Source organism: Amyelois transitella, chromosome 12 (assembly GCF_032362555.1).
Source record: "Amyelois transitella isolate CPQ chromosome 12, ilAmyTran1.1, whole genome shotgun sequence".
NCBI lineage: Eukaryota > Metazoa > Arthropoda > Insecta > Lepidoptera > Pyralidae > Amyelois > Amyelois transitella.
In genome coordinates this window covers 7,154,635-7,179,218 of record NC_083515.1, presented here as the reverse complement: position 1 = coordinate 7,179,218, position 24,584 = coordinate 7,154,635, and the positions used below count along the sequence as shown (strand labels likewise).

At 35.0% G+C, this 24,584-nt stretch overlaps 2 protein-coding genes across 3 annotated transcripts; one reads left to right on the top strand and one right to left on the bottom strand.

The window, feature by feature from the left end:
- Window positions 1–540: 540 nt before the first annotated feature.
- LOC106142623 (spermatogenesis-associated protein 20) lies at window positions 541–8,477 on the top strand. Of its 2 annotated transcripts, none has more exons than XM_060946777.1 (6): window positions 541–830; window positions 2,081–3,706; window positions 4,035–4,243; window positions 4,915–5,135; window positions 5,986–6,103; window positions 6,748–8,477. In XM_060946777.1, the coding sequence occupies exons 1-6, from the start codon at window positions 682–684 to the stop codon at window positions 6,885–6,887; spliced, it is 2,463 nt and encodes an 820-aa protein (XP_060802760.1). In that variant the 5' UTR covers window positions 541–681; the 3' UTR covers window positions 6,888–8,477. The 2 variants fall into 2 exon arrangements, with proteins under 2 accessions (XP_060802760.1, XP_060802759.1); XM_060946776.1 differs by having other exon boundaries at window positions 5,986–6,118.
- LOC106142637 (ubiquitin carboxyl-terminal hydrolase nonstop) lies at window positions 7,246–24,505 on the bottom strand. Its single transcript, XM_013344476.2, has 7 exons — window positions 24,062–24,505; window positions 22,189–22,424; window positions 21,856–22,021; window positions 17,129–17,239; window positions 13,237–13,376; window positions 12,483–13,121; window positions 7,246–12,302 (listed from the first exon to the last, which is right to left on the bottom strand). Exons 1-7 carry the CDS (start codon window positions 24,179–24,181, stop codon window positions 12,248–12,250), a joined length of 1,467 nt encoding a protein of 488 aa, XP_013199930.1. The 5' UTR covers window positions 24,182–24,505; the 3' UTR covers window positions 7,246–12,247.
- Between the last annotated feature and the right edge of the window lie 79 nt (window positions 24,506–24,584).

Below are 24,584 nucleotides of genomic sequence, written 5' to 3'. Positions count from 1 at the left end.
ATTCCACGCGGATGAGGACGAAGACGAAGAGAACCCAAAACTCTTTTGGGTGAACATCATGTCACTAAATCCGTTATTACTCTCCAACACTCCTTGTCCACGAATACTTCAAAATTAATAACCCATGTGGTGACATCTCTATGCCACAAGTCATAAAAGCAATCACGCGACGCTATCAGTCAAAAACAGCGAATAGTCTAAATCGCGCAAGCAAAGACTGCTAAATTATTAATTGATACAAGAATAAAGACAAAACCATAAGGAACGTTGGTTTTATTCAGCTTAAAACAGCACGTATTGAAATACAATATAAGTGACGTTATAAACATGGTAACTAAGGAGCTCTATGAGTAGAGCAATGAGTTTTCATATCATTAATACAGCACAAACAGCATGACGATTGGGTTCCCGAATCCCGCCAAAAAGTTCAAACAAATTCTTTGTTCATACATACATGAATGAACCAGGCAGCCAAGACAATTTACGAAAAAAAGATAACTAAATGTCTGATACGTCAAATTGTCAAAGTGATGTTGACATTCTCTTAGCAAATACAAAGTACAATACAAACTTCAATCAAAATATTTTCGTCGACGTAATTTATTTTATTCTCAATTTATTACGATTTAATTATTAAAATTATAGAAAATCCATGTCCTGATCAAAAAATTTAGTCTAATTATGCCGACAGGCCGTGCAGTGCTGCTGTTGCGGCGTTTATCGACTGGTGATAACAAATTTAAAAACATCAATTTGAATCAAAGCTCAAATAAAGAGCCTCTTGTGGGACACCCGGTGTGCGTTCATCGCGACATAAACCTGCCAAAAAGGTATTTATAGAGTTACATACGATGACCAAACACCTAGATGCGTAATTATCACAAGACGAAATACCTACCTATTATATAAATACTTCACCCCAAGGCACTATTACTGTTAATGGCCCACAAGCAAAAGCGCATGACCTTGTTTTGTTTACATGTTCTGTTTGTGTATACGAAAGAGAAAGGAGGTTTATAAATTTGTCATTTTTTATTTCAATAGATCTACAACTTTAATTAATCAAGAAAATGCTGCAAAATTTAATTAATAAACAATTTTAAATAACATTGTTACAACAGTAGACAGTCGTTTTGGTGGAAACTTTACAATTAACTTATTTGGTATTTATGGTAAAACTCTTGAAACGGACCACCGCAGGAGAGGGGTGGGGAGGGAGAGGGGGTAACACCCCCCCTCCCGTGACCCCCCCCTTGCCGGAAGCCTATAGTTTTTTTTTTAGAATTTTTAGAGTTTTCATGTAAAAAGGGAAGTTAAACCTAACCTAACCTATACTAGACTTTTTTGACTCAGTTTGAAGACTTTGGTGGACCCCTCCGTGCCCTGCACCCCCTGCTGTCCATTTTTTTATATGAATTTTCAAAAATTCATTTAAAAAAAGGGGGCTTCCGGCAAAAAAAAAATACTTGGGGGGGGGGGGGGGGTCATATAAACCCTTAGGTACTTAGTATTTTTGGATTCTGAAATGAATCAATTCTGTAGGTACAATAAAATACATGGTTATTTGCTTTTAATTGATATTGTTGAATTCCAACTATTTAACTTTACAGTACATTTATATTTGTTGTTTATTTTCAGGAAAATCATTTACAACTAACTTTCAAGTAAAATTTTCATTAAAATATTACATATCCTATTTAGTTATAAAGGTAAACTTTGCTGATTAATATGTATAATCAAATAAGTAGTTGCAAACATGGCTACAATTTCTTTAGCATTCTATCATTACATTTTCTTTGAGTCATATCCTTTTTTTACTTTTCATATAGAACTTCATTAAAAAACCTAGCTAATGATAAAAAAAGAATTGTTATGTTCAATGAAATTTACGACTATTAGTTTGGTTCCCAGTGTGCTCTTACTTACAGGAGTAAAATTTATTTAAAAAAGTGTTAAAAATTTAATCAGTAGCTTTATAAATGATTTCTCTAAGTTATTTTGACCTATTTAATAGTAGACAAAAAATTTACTTCATCTGAATTTAAAGACGTATATTTGACTGTGAGAATTATATTTACAGACTTTCAACATTTGGACACAACAGTATCACCGCACCACAACTGTCCAGGAGCCTCAGTGACAACATTATAAAGATGGCTACACCCAGTGCAGAGTCCAGTTCAGTTGAAAAACCGAAGCATACAAATCGTCTAATTTCTGAGAAATCACCATATTTGTTACAACATGCCCATAACCCTGTTCAATGGTACCCGTGGTGCCAAGAAGCCATAGACAAAGCTAAGGCAGAGAATAAGCTTATTTTTCTATCAGTTGGCTACTCTACATGCCATTGGTGCCATGTCATGGAAAAAGAATCATTTGAAAATGAAGATACTGCAAAAGTTATGAATGAACACTTTGTTAACATAAAAGTGGATCGTGAGGAACGACCTGATATTGATAGAGTCTACATGTTGTTTGTGATGGCGACAACAGGAGGCGGTGGCTGGCCCATGTCTGTCTTCCTGACCCCAGATTTGAGACCTGTTACTGGGGGCACTTACTTTCCACCTAATGATAACTGGGGTCGACCAGGGTTCAAGACAGTTTTGTTGTCTCTGGCCAAGAAGTGGAAGGAAAATCGTGAACAATTTATGGATGCTGGCACCAGTATAATAGAAGCACTGAAAAAGATTTCTATTATTGATTCTGATACATCTGCTTCCATTCCAGGTGAAGCAACCTGGGAAAAGTGCGTCAAGAGATATATTACAAACTATGAACCAGATTTTGGTGGTTTTGGTACAGCTCCGAAATTTCCGCAGGCATCCATATTTAATTTTCTTTTTCATTATTACGCTCGTGATAAATCTCATCCTGAAGGAAAGAAATGTTTGGAGATGTGTTTGTACACATTGACTAAAATCGCCAAAGGGGGAATTCATGATCACATATCCAGTGGTTTCGCGCGATACTCTGTTGATAACGACTGGCATGTCCCACACTTTGAGAAAATGTTATATGATCAAGCCCAGTTAGTGGTGGCCTATACTGATGCTTATCTCGCTACAAAAGAAGATTTTTACGCCGAAGTTGTTCGAGATATTATCAAGTACGTAAATAGAGATTTAAGACATGGTTCCGGTGGCTATTACAGTGCAGAAGATGCCGATTCGTTCCCTACATTTGGGGCAGCACACAAACGCGAAGGGGCGTTTTGCGTGTGGGAGTATAGCGAATTGAAAGATCTATTAGGCGATAAAAAAATTGGCGCGATTCCTTATTTGGATGTCTTCTGCGATTATTTTAGCGTCGAAGAAGATGGGAACATTTCGCATGGAAGCGATCCTCACGGTGAACTGGAAAATAAGAATGTTTTGATTATTTACGGAAGTAAAGAGGGAACTGCTAAAAAGTTTGGATTGAATATGGAGCAGTTCAATCAAGTGATATCGGAATGTGTTGAGGTACTATACGAAGCAAGGCAGAAGAGGCCGCGTCCGCATTTGGATACCAAAATTCTTTGTTCTTGGAATGGCCTTATGATCACTGGTTTGGCGCAAGCAGGTCAAGGATTGGGCGATAAGGATTATGTGGAAGATGCTATTAAAACCGCGGATTTTATCAAGAAACATTTGTATGATAAGTCCACAAAGACTCTTTTGCATTCCTGCTATAGAGACGAAAATGGCGCAATTTCACAAACGTAAGACATCGTTAATATCTTTATTGCATAGAAATTTACACAGTAATAAGAAAATAGTACATAGTTATAAAAGAAATAAATCGTTAATTTATCTGTACTTACTCAGGATTTTGTCTAATACGCCAGGAGGCGTTTATCCCGGATGACTTGCATTGTGCAAGTCAGGTTTTTACAGGAACTGTATCCATGTGCCCTCCACAAGTGCCTATAAAGCATCCAAAGTAGATGGAGTGATCCTATTCTACATCGCCGGGCATTTCAAGGTACAAGGACTTTTATTTTACGTTTCTTGCGACGCTAAAAAGAATTATTGTATCCTTATTTTCAGGGATCAGCCGATCAAGGGTTTCCTTGACGACTATGCTTTCCTCATAAAGGGCTTGTTGGACCTGTACGAGGCCTCGCTGGACCTCCGCTGGCTGGATTGGGCTCGCGAGCTGCAGAACACACAGAACACTCTGTTTTGGGACGCAGCGAGCGGCGGTTACTTCACGTGCTCTGCTGATGATGACACGGTTGTGTTACGGCTAAAAGAAGGTGGGAATTACAATAAAATATACTATGATGGTTTTGGTTTGTCATACTGCTGAACATGGCCTCTCAGTATTTGTTCAGTTGGCTCTGCCTACCCCGTAAGGGATGTAGACGTGACTATATTGATGTATGTATGATAGTTTTGTTTGTCTCGGTGTCAAATATCAAATTGGTTCAGTAATTTTAGATTTTATTTGTTACAAACAAAAACAAATGTTTTCTCTTTGTAATATTAGTATGGATATGGATCAAATCCAGCAACAAATTCGTTAATCTCACTTAAGTTGCTGGACTTAATTAAAACAAATTATTTTATACCAACTAAGTATGTAGTGATACACAAGATTATGCAGTTTTATGTGTAAACAACCTGTTATTAGTTATCACAGTGGAAACGTATTTCGAAGTTTCGTATTCATATCGGTAACTGTACAAACAATACTTGATTACCCGGGGGACCACTGGTCGAGGAGTATTTGTACAGTTAATCAAGTGGCAAAATAACAAATACCTAGTCCAATTGATTACAATCGTCGAAGGATTTGATATGTGCCAAAATATGCCAATGCTGCGTGCTCCCAAGCAACATGCCAGTTCTGTCAAGAGCATACGTTATAAAAGAAGAAATAACATTTTACTATTTGAATTTCGAACCGTCTGCTTGTCTATTACAGACCAAGATGGCGCCGAGCCCTCAGGCAATAGCGTGTCATGCCACAACCTACTTCGCCTCGCCGCGTACGCCGACAAGAGCGCGGCCCCCGAAGGCGGAGACCAAGAGAGAGAAATGGCCAAGAAGTTGCTGCTGGCGTTTTCGAAAAGATTGAATGAGGCGCCCACGTCGTTGCCGGAGATGATGTCGGCACTCATGTTCTATAATGACTCGCCCACTCAAGTTTGTATATTTAATCATGGCAGTCTTGCTTTTGGGCTATATATAAGGCCTAAATACACCATCTACAGTGCTTCGCTGGTTCATGATGGTATTACATTTTAGTTGTCCGAGGTCCACTTATGACCATAATCTGATCTTGTAATTAGGTACTATTAGAAACTGCTGTCTTGATTTTTGTTAGTCTAACATCCATATTCTTAAACGTAACTTATAAAGACCTCGACTCAAACTCATTGGAGGAAGCCTCAAGGAGTTCCCCGAATTTCGTATTCATACTTAAAAACTCACCATTACATAAGTATCCTTTAATGAAGATGAGTTGAGGTATATGACGTTACGGTTTTGAAGAAGTTTCATTTTTTAGTTGGTACTTTTGTTAATGATGATGACGTACCTACGGTTTAAATAGGTATAGGTTAAGGTATAGTATATCCACAAAAGTTTCAAAATCTGATATCTTTAAAAAACATAATCAAAGCGATTGTAGCGTCGTAAACGTACTGAATCTAGTTCGAGGGTTTCCTCAAGGTAACTGCAGACCAACCCTATGTGTGACAGTTCATTGCTCACTTCTAGTGAGGAAATTCCTCAAGAAGATGCCAGAGCAGACTAATAATACCAATATGTTCGAGTGTCGTTGAGTCGAGTCGAGGAAATCTGACCATTGAAAATCAAAATTTATCTAGCAACCAAGTTATTTACTATTGACATCGGATTTTGATTTCGGGTGGTTACTCGGATTGGGTGGATGGTATAATCTATTCATGAATGTTTTTCTCTTGTGTCTTCTCAATAGAGGGTAAATAAGACGTATGACTTACACAGTAGCTATCACTAAATAAATTTGCAGGTGTTGATAGCCGGCGGCTGCTCGGACCCGCGCACGCTGGAGCTGGTGCGCGTGGTGCGCGCGCGCCTGCTGCCGGGCCGCGTGCTGGCCGTGGCCGACCCCGCCGCCGACGCGCCCGGTATGTCCGACATACGTGAGTCTCTCTTTGCCGGCTCACAATTATCTGTTGGTGCTTATTTGGTTTCATGCTCGAGGCGTTCTTTCGGTTTGAAGAGGACCGGGTCAACAACCCAAGAGAAGATAAGAGGAGAGACCCAAGGGAAGTGAAATTAATTAAATTTTGGAAGGTAAAACTATGAAAAATTCATGAAAATGAATAAATAAATATATACGGTCAGAATACACATAGTTATTCCCGAAGTAAGTTCGAGACTTGGGTAGGTACTAACTCAATACAATACTATATTTTATAATAAAAATACTTATATAAATAAAATGACAAAGTAATCCTATCTTTTCTCCTTAACACTTTGGATTACTTCAGAGATAAAACATTTGTCCTATCAACGTTCGTGAATGAACCCCAAAATGATATGGAACCATTAGATAGCTCCTCCGTAACTCTGCCTGTGCGTAAGTAATATGCGTTACGCTAGCACCAGCTTTTTGTTTTAAATCTAATCATTGCCTTATCACTAAACCATTTGAACGAAAATACTTTCTTCCGCTGCTTATAATCACCTTAGATGTAGAAATACTATGTGTTAATTTGTTATTATTCATTTTACTATGCACTGTACAGACATCTTTTTTGTTTTCTAGTGCTCAGCCGAATCAGGTCGGCCGGCGACGTGCCTACAGCGTACGTGTGTCGCCGATACGCCTGTTCGCTTCCCGTCACCGACTCCAAGCAACTCGAGAACTTGCTAGACGAAGGACCAGTCGTCACAAAGAACAAATAAATGATAAAAAACGATCAAAATTCACAGCAGCTATGGTTTGATTCACATTGGAATAGAGTTGAAACGACCCATCGAAATGTTTTTGAAGTAATTTGACTACCTAATTATGCTGTGGAGACTAAATTGGAGTAGTACTTAACCAACAATATCCCACATAATCTCATTCACTCGTGCAAGTGGCATGGTGTTTGGAAATCTGAAAGGATCCTACTCCAATGTGATTCGAGCCTAATTTCAATAAAAATTGTAAACATTTATTGGATCATTTTTGAAATAAGCTGTCTTTCATTGCTAAAAAAAATTCTAATTTATTCATATAATGTTGTATTTAATACACACACAATTTTTCATTGAGATATTTATAAAATATTTTCCTATTTAGTGGAATATGTTAGTATGCACAATGACACTCATCTGACTTACGAATATTGGAATTTCAGTAACATAACTAGAATAATATCAGTTTACATACTATCAACTTCTACGCTGCATATTAACTATCAGATCCTAACATGAATTGGAATAAAATTGTATTTATTTAAAATTTAGTTTTTACCCAAAAAAACACTAGTCCAACTAGGTCAAAAATATCATAGCCTTCACATAATATTTTTTATTTCTTAATCGAATTAATGCCTTTCCTCGAATATTTGTAGTGAATTTTGAATACATAGAGCTAATTTATATTTTTCATTTATGAAACAACCTTTTATGTGAATCAGTGTCAAAGTTTATACTAGGATTGTCTGTCATTTATAGTGTAGGACCTAACTGTTACTAACATTGACTCGATGTAACATTTATTTAAATTAATTGTTACAAGGTTGTCGAATTGTAGGTAGTTTGTTCGTTTAGTGCTTGTAAATGTAGTCTTTCGTCAATGTCATGTTAATTATATGTATTTGAACTCAGTGCCCCATTTTGTTTTGCGCAGTTGTGATTTGTTTAGTAATCAAAATACTGCTTCCAATAATCTCACAGGCCGTCGGAAAGCGATTCCAACGCTGTAGATTCATACAAATTAGACACTTTATTAAATTATTCGTAATTAATCATACTAGTCAATTAATCTGAAAGATAAATTTTATCCGTATGACTTTGTTGTATTTACTGCGTTCAATATGTTGGTATTTGCCGAGCCTTCTTTTTCTTAAAATACCCGGTAAGTACATGAACCAAGTTATGTTGCAGTCCATTTTCTTTATATACCCTCTGTAGTTATGTACCTTTAATAGTTGAAGATAAGTTTATCCATTTGGGCAATATTGTATTGAGAAAATTTAATGATAATAATATAAATAAATGGTTATATAAATTAATTTATATTAGATGTTTGCTATAGGAATGAATAAAACCATGTTGTATCATGGAGAGATTTGGGAAATATTAGTCTGATTGAAATGTGATAGGTAACATTTTTTACACAAGTAAAAATAAAAATATATTTTGTTGTCATGTTATATGTTTATGTAAAACGTCATGTAATGGCTTTTATTTGTATTTATAAATTATACACATAGTAATTGATCTATTATGCTAGAAGCAAAATTTTAGTCTGTAATATGTACCTAATATAAAATATGTTATTAAGTGATGTTTTAATTTAAAAAATCCCCGCATTGTTTGCCGCACTATCGGAGCATAATAATGCATTTTAGCATTTTTTTTTTTTGGAGATTTGGACGATTATCTGAAACTACTGAACCTATTTTAATCAAATTTAACATTAATGTGTCATTTTGTCTAAGTAAAAAGATTAATCATTACGATATGTGTGGATCTAGATGCGATGATGATGATGATGAATGTACTTCAGCCAACACAATAATTAAATGACATGCCAACCTTCGTTGGCCCAGTGTGTACCAGGCTTTATGAAACACTGTTATTCTAGCCGCTTATAATCTTAATTACCCCGACAATATCCTAGAGAGCGCCACAACCGAAAGTCGCATATCTGTCCAGGCTGCCCTTTATTCTGTATGATAGTCAGTCTAGCATATATTATCATCTTAAACTTCAGTTCAGTTATCACTTATTGATATCACATCACTTAAATCGAATTATAACTACTACCGCTTCCAAAGCGCATGTGTAGAAGAAGCGGCGGAACAAACTACGCTGCAGTGTGTTACAGCAGCTTATTTGTAATTATGAAAGATTGTTATTCTAATAATGGCTGCTTTCCAAAAGTACAACTTTATATTTAATTACAGTTAAACAAACGAGTGTGTTTCAATTCCGATGGCCGATACTTGGCCAGTTCCTTAAGGAATGTAAGTATATATATAAAAACATACAGTATAGACCATAATATTTTTTTATTTCTTTAGTCATACACGCACGATGTATGAATGATACAAACTGAGAGGTATGGTAGAAATAATTTTGGACAAATTAAATCGTCGATCATGTCATAGTTTGATTGCGACGAATGACAGATATGGGGGCGAGCTTAATTCAGACAATGTACAAGTATTTACTGAATCTTAGAGGAATCAAAAGTTTATCTGCAAATTCCACAATAATTTTGATAACACTGAACAATTAGATATTATTAGTAACATTTAGGAGATACATCCATATTCGCCAAGCGCCGCGTACAATAGTTACCTATATTAAGTGACATTTTTATACGTATTTCGATATCTTTACACGACATAAAATATTTATCATGATTATCATTGAAATTTAAATACATCAACAACAGAATAATTTACATTTTGAATACACCTGTATTGTTAAATCAATATGCATCAAGTATCTTTTTTAATTTTTTTTTTTAGTCCTATACCTATTTTTTTTTTTTTGAGAATAGTATACACATAATATTTTCTATTCATATGATTTAAATCATCGTCTCAAATAAAAATGATATTACATAATAGCGATAGCTTATCACATTTTTATCGTAATAATATGGACTAAATAATCAGATATTTGATTAGGCTCGGATCGAAATTACTTATTAAATGCAAACAAAATTGTCACACGGTGATAACCAGCAAACGGTGATTAAAATATATATTTTTTTACAGAACATTTTCAAAGCAATATTTGTTCAAATAATAAATAATATTTTTTGCATAAACCCACCGGATATTAGGATGCATAATGCCTCAGAAAGAACATTATTTATGCTCATTATTAACGCTCAACGTAAAAAAACCTTATTTTTTCATTAATAGATTGTAAAAATATTCAATTAATTTATCATTGGTTACAAAATATTCCAGTTGGCAACCCAGTTAAAGTGCCTCAAACTTTTGTTTCTATCTCAAGCATGTTGCAAATGTTACCCATTACTGGCGTTCTACACCCCTATAGATTATCTAGCTCTGTGTCAATGTTAACCTTCCTTTATAAAATCTACGTTAGCAAGCTTTTTCATTTGTTATTTTTATACAAAATAAAATATCGATTAATAAATGAACCATCCCACCGTTTGCCAGCACCAAATCAAAGCATCAAATCGACAAAACAAAAATACTCACAGAAACTGTAAAACCGTACAACTAACTACATTTTTAATACAATTCATAAATATTAAATATCACATTAAGCTAATTTCAGTTCAGTCATAAGGTTACGAACTACTTAAACCCACCTACGGCACACGTGAGCTAAAAATAAACAAAATGATTCATACTTATACTCAAATAAGCACATAAACCATGTCTAACATAATGAACATAAAGTTGAACGACTCATCAAACATCTACCTACCACTTGCTAAAAATATTGTTTGTTCTTTACACATAAATTGTTTTAAAAATGGCTACACTTGAGATCTACTGAATGAATAAGTGTGTATGGACAAACGGAAAACATTACATTAAGTTCTGAGCTTGTGTCATGGGCGTATATTCTACGGGCACAACACACCCGAGCCACTCACAAGTATCTATGGAAAAGTGGAAATATATGCTCGCCCTGGCAATTCAACCTAGAACTTTGAATGCCAGATGCCAGACTAACATTGCTAAAATTGTCATTACAGTGATGCCATTTTCATAGTTTGCCAGTTACAATTTTTAGTCTACGGATCATACTATAATTATAGTCAATAATTTATTCTTTTAGGCCCCTATTTTCATGAAATGTTTATAAACTAAACTACAAATTGGCGGGTTTGCAATAAATTTTATGTTTAGCTCAAGTGTATCCTAACCTCACTAATAGTTCATTCCGAGCAGAAAATAGTTTCGAGAATTTCGATAAATCCATTATTAGGCTTGTGACAAATGCAAAAGAAACAGCGAGGTAGATTGAAACGTTTGTTCTGCTAACTTAAATAAAATGAGACATATGGACCAACCTGTAATTAAAATAGCGGTATGCCATTGTGATTAAAATATTTATTTTAAACATTCGCGTTGCCTTACGTAGTTAAATTAATACATAGGTTTTAACGCTCCCACACCTTTCTATTGTTGACGCTTCAACTAGTTTATAGAATAAATCAAAGGCAATAAGAATTGTGTATGCGCGTTTAACCTATATAGATTACAAATACAATATAATATTTGTGACTTAATAAAGTCAGTCAATGTGCGATGTTGTCGCGATGGGCTTACTTGGTTACATAGTATGTATATGTAGAATCATACTTTGGTTAATCAATAAAGAATCTTCATAACTACGCCATTATTTCGCCTTCTCTAGGTCCATGAATAAACTTTTTCTAGGAATGAACACGCATTGAATATAGATACCTAATTACTCATATTTTGCTTACTTACTATAATTTGATTTTTTAATTTGTTGAAGACTAATACTAATACGAATAATATTTATTACCAAGCGGGAACTAATAAATCATAATGTCAATATTTAAAATAAATACTATTAAATCGTAAACCTGTGCGCACCACTACGTTTTAACTGTTTTATTCGAAATAGTATCCCGCTATTCAAATACTTAATGCTAATTCTTTCAATGGCATACATGCAATAAAAATTGCGATTTTATATCTCATGAAAAATTCTGAAGCGATAGCACATAGGTTTACTTTAAGGTTCAAAGAAGCGAACAGGATTGTAAATTTCAAGTTCTTGTCAATATTCATAAAATATTTGAAACATTTACTATTGAAAATCTAATTTATAATTATACATTAAAGCTTAAGTCTAACAAATTCGTGAATAATCCCGCGAAAACTCAGACAAGATGATGAGATATCCTTCAAAACTCTACGCACTAATATCACGAGGGAACATGACTTTTTCTTACATTTCGACACATTCAAATGTATGTTTTTTTTAATATAATATCTACCTACTTAAAAGCAAACCGAAATATCTGATAGACGATACTGAATATTGTATGAGACAGTTTCCAGGAAGTTTATTCAGCCATCTTAAGATATTTCACACTCGTACTCCAGAACAGTCTTGTGGTAGAAGAGCAAATACCTGAAATTAAAGAAATAATAGCAATATAAATTCAACAATCAAATATGACAACTAGGCAATATATTGCAGAAGAACTTTAATTCAAATTCTATATTTGTGATGCTAATTACCCTTTCTGTTTTATTATAAAAAGTATCGTTAACCTTATTCGTTAATCTTTAAAAAAGGAATAGAACTCACCCTTCGCTATCTAAAACTTCGCGAAGCGACGCGCGGGTAATCATATGATCGTCGCACTTGAACCAGCTTCCCTTCATCTGACGCACATACGCCGTGTAGTGTCCAGCATCCAACGAGCCGAGGTGATTCACAACAGCAAACAGAGAATAGCGATTGTCCTCGAAGATTCCTTCGGGGGCATTGTTATTATCTGCTCCAACATCGACCGCCCTGCGGTGCGACGACATGAACGGCGTCATGTCCAACTCCGCGGGGAAAGACACGAACGCCGATATTTTCCTATCGATCTGCGACGAGTGCTCGAAGCGCTTCAGATGGAAACTGGCGACTATAGGGAGCGTTTCGAGCGTCAATTGTTTCGTAGACTCGCGGTACGCTCGGCAGTTGGAGCACTTGATTTTGGCAGCAGATCCGAGATGCTCAGCGCGGGTGAAGCGTTCCAGACACGCTTGCAGGGACCCCGGGCCCGCCACGTCGAGGCTGATGTCCCAGAACGGGTCGATAGTGGTAGACACCCCGGAACAAGAGGTGCAGACCACGTCGCTCTGAAGCCCCCCAGTGAATATCTGATCGATGATGCAATTACACCGGCCGTTTTCTTTCTTCTCTGTGTCGATGTCGATGCCGTTCATGCAGTGCCTGAAATAAAATGAAAAACGCAATTACTCCTAGTTACTTACTTCTTTGATATTATACAGGAAGCGCCTCTGAGAGAACACGCGAGTTCTTTGGAATATGACAGACTAAACAATACCTGTGCAGAACGTCTAGAGTGGCGATGAAGAACTCATGCGCATCTTGCTGCTCGTAGCCCGCCAGGTGGCGCGCGTGAGTCCAGATCAAATGCAGCAGACGATGCAAGGTCAGCGGGGTCTTGGCACCAGAGTAAAACTCCTGGAATGAAAAGCAAACCTTGAGATCAGCTACATTACAAATATTTTAAGGCAGAGAATAATCAGATAAGGTTACCTATTCAATATCGTAAAGATCTGTTCCGAACAATTTTTACGATAAACAACAATAAAACATTAAGCAAGTATTTAGATGGAGAATTTTTGATGTTTTCCTTATCCGTCATGGAAATATTTTAAGAAATATGAAGTGGGTTTAGGCTGGACAGCTATTTTATCCGGGAACATCAAGTAGTATTCTATCTTTTGGGTCTATTAATATCCTGAGATTTTCTTTTAAAAACGTTATTCTTCTATTTTTATCGACCATTGAAACATGACAGATTTAAACGGATGTCGTCATTTAATAAAAAGCTATTTAAATCTTTAAATACCGTCAGATCATACCTAGCTAATCGGAAGTTTGAAAATAAATTTACCGAAAAATTCTTGAGCGAGCAATTGAGTGTCGGTGGTAGAGCGGGAAGGATTGACTTAATAAAAAGTGCCAGTCCCAGGTAAATAGGTTCAAATCCGCCGCAAAAAAATGCGGCCATGTTTCAACGTGCAGTGCAATCGAACCTACATCACTTTGATGCTTACCAATACTAATAATATTAACGCCAGGAGGATGATGATCATGAAATATATTCATCGCTGTGATAAGTTTCATAAACATATTATTAATAAAAACTTTAAACGATGATCAACATCGCAGAACGAATCTAAATAAAGACACGCAATAAAAATCTTCCTTAGAAATTATGTCATCGTTCAGGGTCCAGTTCTCTATCAATAAATTAAATCTGTATAAAGCAAAGTAATCTGTCGGTCCACGAATAATATTTACTCACGTAAAATAACGACGCCATTTCCTGTAGGTACTGAAAACATTTTGCTTTTGAAATAACCCATTAAGTTTGCATAATACGATATTCCAGGAAACATGTCGATATGAAATATCATCTCCATATTCCACAAGTAATTTCATTTCAGTGCTCGCAGCAGAGTTATATTAAAATGGACTTTGCTTTGTAACACTCATATCAGAGTGTATGTATACATCTGACACAGTAATACAAACATCAAGATTTGTATAAACTTCGAATAGAAACTTACTCGTAATTTATTTTCAACTTATTCCTTGAAATAATTTTTGAAGGGTATTCTTAAAAGCCGGATAGCACTCTTCTACCGATACTTAAACGACAAATTTTTCTCTTTCTATTTGTGTTCGCATCCTACTAAACGGAAAGTCATTAAAAAAAAATGTCAATAAAAATAAACCAAAAGTTCGCATTAACTCTTACAATAACAATTTCCTATGGAACTTGAGTCCAACGTACCTCCCAATATCAACATCTATAACCAGACTTCATTTTCATAAGGCACATACCTACTAGTAATATGAAATCAAACGCAAACATGATTTATGTGCTGTGGGCGTTTTGTGCATCTGATGCATAGGATCAATGGCGTTGCTAGGTGAGGGAGACAGGAGGGTGTCTATCCCTCCCGGGGGGGAATATCACCTGTTGTAAATCCTGATTCCTCCCCCACCCGCCGAGCCACCCCCTCTTCAAAATACGTCATGTTTATTATTCCAGAATAACGTTATTACTCACTTTATTTTGTTATCGATTCGTCCGTTGGAAAGTTTTGTAAAATGAAACAAGAAGTCTTATGAATGTATGACAATAACAAAGTTTGGAGTTATAATTTGTACATGGACAAAGTACCTACTTACTTCAGTTTAGTTTCAAATATTTTCCTTGTGGTGCTTTTTTGTTTACCAATGTTTAAATATCATTATAAAATTATATTCAATACATTATCAATATTATTACACGCCATTCACATAGCACTTGATATGAACTGTCTTATCATTTTAAAAGTAGCTAAGGTCTTTTTTAAATCAAAATGCATACAATTTTAGAGTTTATTCCTCAAATGTGGCACACACATATTTCACAACTCGAACCAGGTATTCCAGCGAATATGTAACATTTCCCGACCGTACAGGTAATTAAATTTCTATGCCGGAAATCGTAGCTGCCGGGTGCTTCACATGACAAATCTGATCTAAAAATTATGCAATACTACGTGTTACAAAGCTTATTGAAGCTATTAAGCTTTTAGGAGAATCACAACTGATTCTCCATTTTTATAACGATTTTAATTTCGAAAGTGTGAATATGACATAGATGACACAGAATTATTCCTAGCAGCAGTATTTCTCTTTTAATTATTTTAATGAATTTATCCGTGTAATAGTAACTAGTACTATTTAATCTTTGTTGCTTAATTTATATAGCCCACGCAGATGGCGTAGGTTGTTAATTAATATACCTACTTAAATTTATAAAATAATTATACTGAGAGAATCCAACAAAAGTTTATATCATTAAAATAAATAGGAATTAAGTCTAGTCAAACCTGAACCCCATTCCATATCAACTTACACCACATGAGGGTCAGACTTATCTGCCGACAGTACCTACATTTCCCAACTCTACAGAATTCAATTTCCACTCCAGTATGTAACTGGCGGCTGCATCGCCGGTTAAAATTGACGAATTCTGATCGCGCTCCTGTCAATACCATCCGCGCATCCCTTGCGTTGTTAATTATATTATACGCCGGACTGGCTCTCGGGCCAAATTGAATTAAGCTGTACTGACGCAAAAAAGCTAAATGGCAAGTGAAACTGTGGGAGAGGCGGTGGTCGAGCGGTTAAGGTGACTCAAAAAGCATTATAATAATATGATAGATTCTAAGATCCTTCTGCGGCTTTGTACCAATGATATATTCGAAGTTATACGAGTAGCACATTCGTTGTATTGCCAATCGATGCTCACTAAGGTGACGTACATGTATTCGTCTATAGTTGATAATCATATGACAAAGGACGGTAGCAAACAAGCATTTTTTAACATCTTTTCTTCTGACCTGATTTAAAAACTTCCGCATTAAAATATAACAAAAATGTGAAACGAAACCAATTTAACCTGTTTCATTAAAACAAAGCTGCAACCGTCGTTTAATTACAATGAAAATGAACAACAGCCAAGCAAATAACATACAGTTCAAAAGCTAGTAATTTGCTTTGCAGTGCGCTGCATTAATTAAATTTTTGAAACAGGTATTCATCACAATGCTGCGAATTCTACTTAATGGAATTTCGTAATGAAAATAGCCAAGAGTTTTTGTCATGCATGTCAGAATGGAACGAAATGGTAGGTTATTAATAAACATGATATTGATGGATTTGGTTACATGGACCGCATTCTTAAAATGATGAGACGATACATTTACAAATTAAAAAGTTGATTGTAGAACATTGTCTTGTGCAAATTCGCAATTTTTCCGTTGATATTATGTGAGACGAAGGGTAAACGCACATTAACCTATTAGAATTAGCATGGTCAAGACTGGATAAGGGGCAAAAAATTTAAGGAGAGATGAAACTCATGTAGTAAAACCTGACCCCGGACTCTTCTTTTAAAAGAGGCATTTGGGTGATTTTTTGTACATTCTTTTATTTGAAACAATAGAAATTAGCAGACGATCATATGACTCGAATCAAACCTGAAAATGTTTTCAAACTAAAGAATGGCAAAGTACCCTACTATGAAAGTAGAGTAGGTTTATTTTAGTTTCATACAATTTAACTTAACCCCAACTCTCCCACTACTCAAATATAATAACTAGGAGCGAATCGATAAAGCTAGTTATAACAGCATCACAGGAACTTACCTGGAACAGCTTGGAAACTTCACAAACGAGGCATTTCAGCGTGACCTGCGCTTTGCATTTGTGCCTCTCCGCCAAGAAGTAATCTCTCAGAAGTGGGGTGTGGATTAATGTCTGCAAAATAAAATTAAAATGAAATTATTGTTCTCAAATTATAAATTGTGCCGTGTGGTTTCCGGTTTTAATAATAAAAAAAAAAGCAATAGGAGCTCGTTCCCATGGATATCGTAAAAGGCGACTAAGGGATAGGCTTATAAACTTGGGGTTCTTGTTTAAGGCGATGGGCTAGCAACCTGTCACTATTTGAATCTCAATTCTATCTTTAAGCCTTAACAGCTGAACGAATCAGTCTTTTAGACCGTTGGCTCAGTCTACCCCGCAAGGATATAATTATATGTATATATGTCAGGACGTGTAGGTTAGTGTTTGTTACTCTTTCACGCAAAATCAACTGAACTTATTTTATGTAATACGGTACACGGGGAATAACATACTAAGTAAAATTATATTTGATAAAGCAACAGAGGTATTCCAAAATCGTAGCAAATGTAAAGATTTAGTCTCTGCCTACCTAATCTAATCAAATCTCTAGCAACTTGAATTAAATCCATTTAACATAGAGTTTGACACAATCACGAGAGTTACAGAAAATGTAAAAAATTAAAAGTTATAGAAATGTGTTTCATAATCGCAATATCTATAATACTTATTGATCAGGTAATTCGAGTACTTCTTCGTAACTAATGAATCATCTGACAGTGGCCTAGCATGGATCGGATATTAATACAAAATCAATACAAGATAGGTAGGTCCTTAGTAAGAAAATTACATAAGAGTATCTACTTTTAGATCACCTTAGATTTTTTTTATTAAAGTACTTCGTATAGGTATGTTAATATATTGAAGTGCTAAAGAATTTTATATAAATTCATAATAACAATTTATATTTTTGGCAATAACGTGTGAAAGACTGTCTTTTTTCTCTATCGATTCACATTTTTCAATTGTTTTGGCCGGTGATCATGGATTCATTTTCAGACAAACTATCTAAATATATAACGAGTACTTTGACTGACTGACTAACAAATCAACGGAAAGTCTAAACCACATGCAGGTACTTTATGTGGTCAAGGGGTGCTCACAATCTTGAGACTTAATGTTTCAACTTAATGCTAATATTAATTGTCTTCCAGTCTATTTCACCTATGGATAACATAAAGGATGTTGATCAAGTTTGCATATAACTCTCACGTCACGAGTAACTATTGGAAACTACGTTCTTGAAGTTGCGAACAATATATCTATGGTCTATCTACTTAGGTCAATTTATAGAAATGGGAAGTTCCAACTTCAGAAGAGGTCACTCAGCGAATCTGACTTGCATGTGCACCGAATTTTTACTTGTGCGAACTTTATAATTTTTTTAATGATACGATAAAATAATATTAAAATCACAATATATTCAGATTTACAGTTAAGACATTACAGTAACATGGTCTTGTTCTGAAATAAATAAATTAGTCCGACTAAACCTTTCTCTTACTTTTAATAAATATCCGCACTTCAAAAACATGGAAACCAAAAATCTATCTTCCTTTTAATATACTTAAATATATTTTTGTTATGACGATTTACCGGTACTCCTGAGTATGCAACGCATCCATAAAAAGTTAGCAAACAAATTCAACGATAACGAGATAAATGAAAAATTAGAGCAACCTGATGCAACTTCTACAACCGTAACAAAGAAGCAAGTTGTTACATCTGGCGTAACATTCAAAAGTTTTCTTTACGTCCCGTTATCTATCTTCTAATTCTGCATTGAAATATATTTATTTAATAAGGCATTCTCTGTCAGTGGAACCTTTGTAAAATCTGAGATGTATGCACGGATGGTGCGATAACACTTAAATATGAAAGAGAATGCTGATTGACAATCAACCCAAAGCCCAAACCGTTGAGTTTAGAGATAAAAAATTTTGCATGTTTCTTGAGATTTCCGTGAGAACTGAATTTTTCGTTTATCAAAACACTCGTGTACTCAAGTTACCAAAATTCGATGATACAAATTGTTTAATAGGTATTGCAAAGGGGCAATGCGGCCAGCATTTTGGGCACGCTACCAGATTTTGAAGCTCGTTTGATCTATCCATGTAGGTATCTACATTTATTGCTTACGAATATGTCAAACGTACTATATAGATTTAATTATTCATATTTATAGTTTATTTTAGTTGAAAATTAAAAATATTACTTATTAAGCATTTAATAAGAATCGAATAAATGATTACAATTAAAAATTAAAATTAATTATTTGGAAAACTACTTATTCATTGTACTATTTCATTATACAGATAGAAAAGAAGGCAGATTAGATTTATCAGATATTCCGCATGTCTAGACTTTACAGTACCTATCTGATTTTACCACCTGACTTAGAAATTTACGTCTTACGTAACAGGTGTTCTGAGCACGCTGTGAGCTCGATCCACGCTTTTCATATTTCAGTCTCTATACCTTTAGGTAAAGAATCCTTGCAACTTGTTTTATAAAATACAACAAGAAGATATGGCTCCGATGAAAATAAAGTGGAAAGGTATTTTCAATCCTTTGATAAATGTGAAATTAATGTAAAATATACCTTCTTAATCTGGATTAATTAAAAGCTAGGTATACTCGAATGTTAAACCTAATATTAGAGAACAGAGAACCCAAGATAGTGCATGTGCAGTAATATTTCACTTCAATATACAAGTATGAAAATTCAACTTAAACTCCAAACATCAGCGGTTAAGGTATACATATACATTATTTTACAATTACGTCTTTATCTTTTACTAGCGACCCGCCCCGGCTTCGCACGGGTGCAAAATTATAAATGTTATTATACATAAAAACCTTCCTCTTGAATCACTCTACCTGTTACAAAAAACCGCACCAAAATCCGTTGCGTAATTTTAAAGATTTAAGCATACAGACAAACAGACTAAAATAGCGACTTTGTTTTATACTATGTAGTGATGGGATAGACAGAGTTATCACTCAAAAAGGCTTGAAGGCCACGTTCAGCTGTATGGCTTACTGAATAGGCGGAAAGAAACCTTCGTCCCTAAGTGGGAAGTTTCGAAGGTTGTAGAAAATAACAACAGAAAATAAAACGGAATAACGCGAAAAACCCGCGGCAAAACTCTTTTTGTTATAAATTTAGATTAGTAGCTTTAAGATGGGTTCTATTTGCAAAATTAATAATTCCGTAGACAAAGAGTCGCCCACGTTTATTTTATATGTAAAAGAAGTCTATTATCGTTACTAAATTGAATTACATAATAATATTTATTCAATTCAATACAGAATCCATTGTATAAATGTTAACCAACCAAAACTGGTAGATAAAATTTTATTAGCAAAAAAATATTTTCTTAATAGAAATCTTTGTCTTTCTATTAACACTCATATTCAGAAAATGCAGGAAGAGGTAGTAGTAGTACCTACTTAATATCATTATTGTGTATGTAATGTAACCAACATAAAGTTGCTGTGACTAAATAAAATCTTATATTGCGTTGCATTCATCGTAGGAAAATATTTACATTAATTTCCTGCAGGGTCGGGTGCGGTATTGATTTTAGCTCGAGCCCGAGCTCAAAATGGATGTTTGATCTGAACACTGAGTTATATTTCAACGAGATTCTATTTAGTATTAAATATCGACGTAAATCTATTACAGAAACATGATTTTAGAAATATATTTATAACATGACATGGCGTGTGGTTCCCAGCACTTTAATAGGACCACTACATTTCTTTCTCGTGGATGTCGTAAAAGGCGACAAAGGGACCATAGCTAGTCACTAGTTATCTTGTACAGCTTTGACCATGAGCCAATATTGCTTAGGTTCCGCTGCAAAGGTTGCGCAGGTCAAACGAGAATCGCTTACTGTAAAAACATGACTTGCCCAATTTAAAATCATGGCCAAAAGGTGAAGGCCAGGTTTCCATCCAAAAAGGTAAGGATGAAACCGAGATTAACGCCAGAAGGAAGTAAATAGAAAAGTTGAATGTTGTAATTTCAACTTAAGAAACTAGAAATCTGAAAATGGCGGTAATGATGATTTCAAGTGGTGAAGGAAATAAGGGTCAAAACAATGACAACTAGTAAATTTCCAATGCAATTTGGCTTCAGGCAAGCTGCCGTTACGCCATCCTCACGTTTACATGCTCGAACTTTGCTTCTGAGGTTTGACCACATTTAAGGTGTAGGATTCAAGGCTCGAGTGCAAATGCGAGCTTAGGCAGAACAGAAATGGCAACACAGTGCACAAGTCATATTATAGAAATATAGAAAACTTAATATGTTAAATTTATTCTTACATAACAATTCACCTTAATCTCTCTCTCATCTTGTCAACTAACAACACATAATTATTATTTCATTCATCATTAATATTCCAGGTAAATCTAATGGTACCTTTATAAGAGAGTAAGAAGTGATATGACATTTTGAAGTGCACTTTCAAAAATTGCCTTGCATAATGTGAGCATTAACCTTAATTGAGGTTTTGATATGCCTACTCCCTTAAGAATTTAGCGCTTGGCTAGAGTTGTGTGAATACTTAGAGTGACTGTTACTCAATATTAAAAAAGTTAAAAAAAAAAACATTTCATGAACTTATTCTAAAAAGGATCAATGAGAAAAATATTGCTTTTTTTTCCAATATTTAGGCACTGACCTGTACAATGCAGTTCATGAAACATGTGGAGCCAAGGTTCTGCAAGCCTCGGAGGCCAATGGTGGTGTGTGGGCTAATAAGGCGGCGTCTGCGCAGGCGACGCAGAGCCTGTGCTTCATTAGCGTTGGGTAACCATGGCATGAATGGCACGCTGATTCCTAGTGATCTAGGCAGAACAAAAAAGGCAACTTGATAATCTCCAAGTCACAAAGATTCTATGATTTCTTTGTTGTACTATTATTGGACTTCTTTTGTTATTGTGAATATAAATTTGATTTTCTTTTATTAAAATAAAATGATGCATATATTAAAATAAAATTTTAAAAAACTTACTTGGCTTGCTGTATTCGGTGGGTCATAGCAATGTCAGTCAATTCTCGATCATAGATATAATCTTGGCATTGGGTACAGAAGATATTTCCATAGCCTAAATCAATGTAAAGAAAGTGCTTCTTAATTTTGGAATGCTCTTGTATATGTCCCGCGTAGCAGGCAAAGAAGATGCAATGGAGGCAGGAGTGCAACCGAGGGCCTGGCTGGCCACACACAAAGCACAGGCATGATGTAGCCTGCAATAATATTAAGTATGTACTTATTTACAAAAAAAAAACAAGAAGTGAGCATTTTGCCCAGTAAATAGTGAAGCAGTATATGCTTAGAAAAGATAGATTAATATTATAGACAATTTCTTTAGGAAATGAAATAAAGGTTAACACTATAACTTAGTTGCATTAGGCATGTGTGCATATAATTTTTGCGCCATTTGCCTATGGAAACACTGGATGTATAAATTAATGTTAAATAATATGCCTGCATGACTTAGTCAATCCCTGAACCCTCTGAATAAACAAAAATAGGATTGCCTTGAGGATGGGCTAAAAATAAAGTACTTAGCAATAATGTTAATAAAGTTGTAATTTTAAAGTATGCCATTAGAGTTACTAAATCAAAAAAATTCATTCTTTGGCAAGAGGTAAAATGTAACATTCATGTAAAATTATGCACATTTGGCTACATTGAAAAGTATACCCCCTTAATGTTACAAGCGTGTGATCACATCCTTTGTCTACTTTACCTAAGCTTTTTGGTATGCAGGTGTTATTTCCAATAACATTGAGTTGTCTAGTTTCTATCTGGACAATATTTTCTATTATAATTTAACATTCCATGGTAGGAATATGTGCATTTTTTGTTGCAATACTTGTCTGGCATTCAAGCATCAGTTACATTAGTATATTTAGGGTGATTAATTAATAAATAAATACATTTTCAGTATGTGTATGTACCAAATACATTGTAACAATTTTATGGAAAAATGTTATGTTACAGAATCCCTTGAAACTATTCTTTCTCTTAGTCGTGAATGTAATCTTGCCTTAGACTAATAGGATTCGTGCGGCGAACAGCTGTTTTAGGAGGTCAAAGATCACTAATCAGCTGATTAACCACACAGCTGAGTTGGAAAGTAATTATGAAACGAAAAATTTAATGGATGCCATTAAAGTTACTAAATCAAAAAAATTCATTCTTTGGCAAGAGGTAAAATGTAACATTCATGTAAAATTATGCACAATTGGCTACATTGAAAAGTATACCCCCTTAATGTTACAAGCGTGTGATCACATCCTTTGTCTACTTTACCTAAGCTTTTTGGTATGCAGGTGTTATTTCCAATAACATTGAGTTGTCTAGTTTCTATCTGGACAATATTTTCTATTATAATTTAACATTCCATGGTAGGAATATGTGCATTTCTTGTTGCAATACTTGTCTGGCATTCAAGCATCAGTTACATTAGTATAATGTATTTAGGGTGATTAATTAATAAATAAATACATTTTCAGTATGTGTATCTACCAAATACATTGTAACAATTTTATGGAAAAATGTTATGTTACAGAATCCCTTGAAACTATTCTTTCTCTTAGTCGTGAATGTAATCTCGCCTTAGACTAATAGGATTCGTGCGGCGAACAGCTGTTTTAGGAGGTCAAAGATCACTAATCAGCTGATTAACCACACAGCTGAGTTGGAAAGTAATTATGAAACGATAAAATAATATCAAAACCACAATTTATTTACTGAAAACATGACATAAATGTACAACAAACGCTCTCGAAAAATTCAACATTCGCTATGCGGATTTCGAGTTCACAGGGCAGTAAGAAAAATAGCTCGATTGGTCTAAATCTTACAAGCTACGTACCTTGTATCTCCTGGCTTCGTAAGATGTGCATGACACAAAAAATGCATGAACTACTTTATAAGGATTTGTTCCTTTCGCAGCTTTAAAATTATTTAGGTGTATGCAACCACTGTCATTCATTATTTCGCTTAGAAGTTACGCCGGCAAATATCTCAAATCAGATTTTATGAACAATTAAAACAATAGCATTATAATCGGTTTATACAACCAAGTTTATCCTGTTTCACCAAAATATAAATAACTCAATAATATAAGCAAAAGTCAACAAGGCAGAAGAGCAGAGGGGGCGTGTTCGTATGTACTCCGCTTTGTATTTTTAGATCACCGATTGAACTAAAGGGCTGAATGCAACAGTTACAGCAGCAAACAGAGATGATAATTCAAACAAAACTTGTCCTACAAAGCTGAACTCGCGCAGCAGTCCGACAGAACAACACACGAGTAATGGACAAGACAAAGTAATTTGAAATGAATAAAAAATAGCATTAGTCGATGTTATCCGAGTTGTTAAGATCGATTCAAT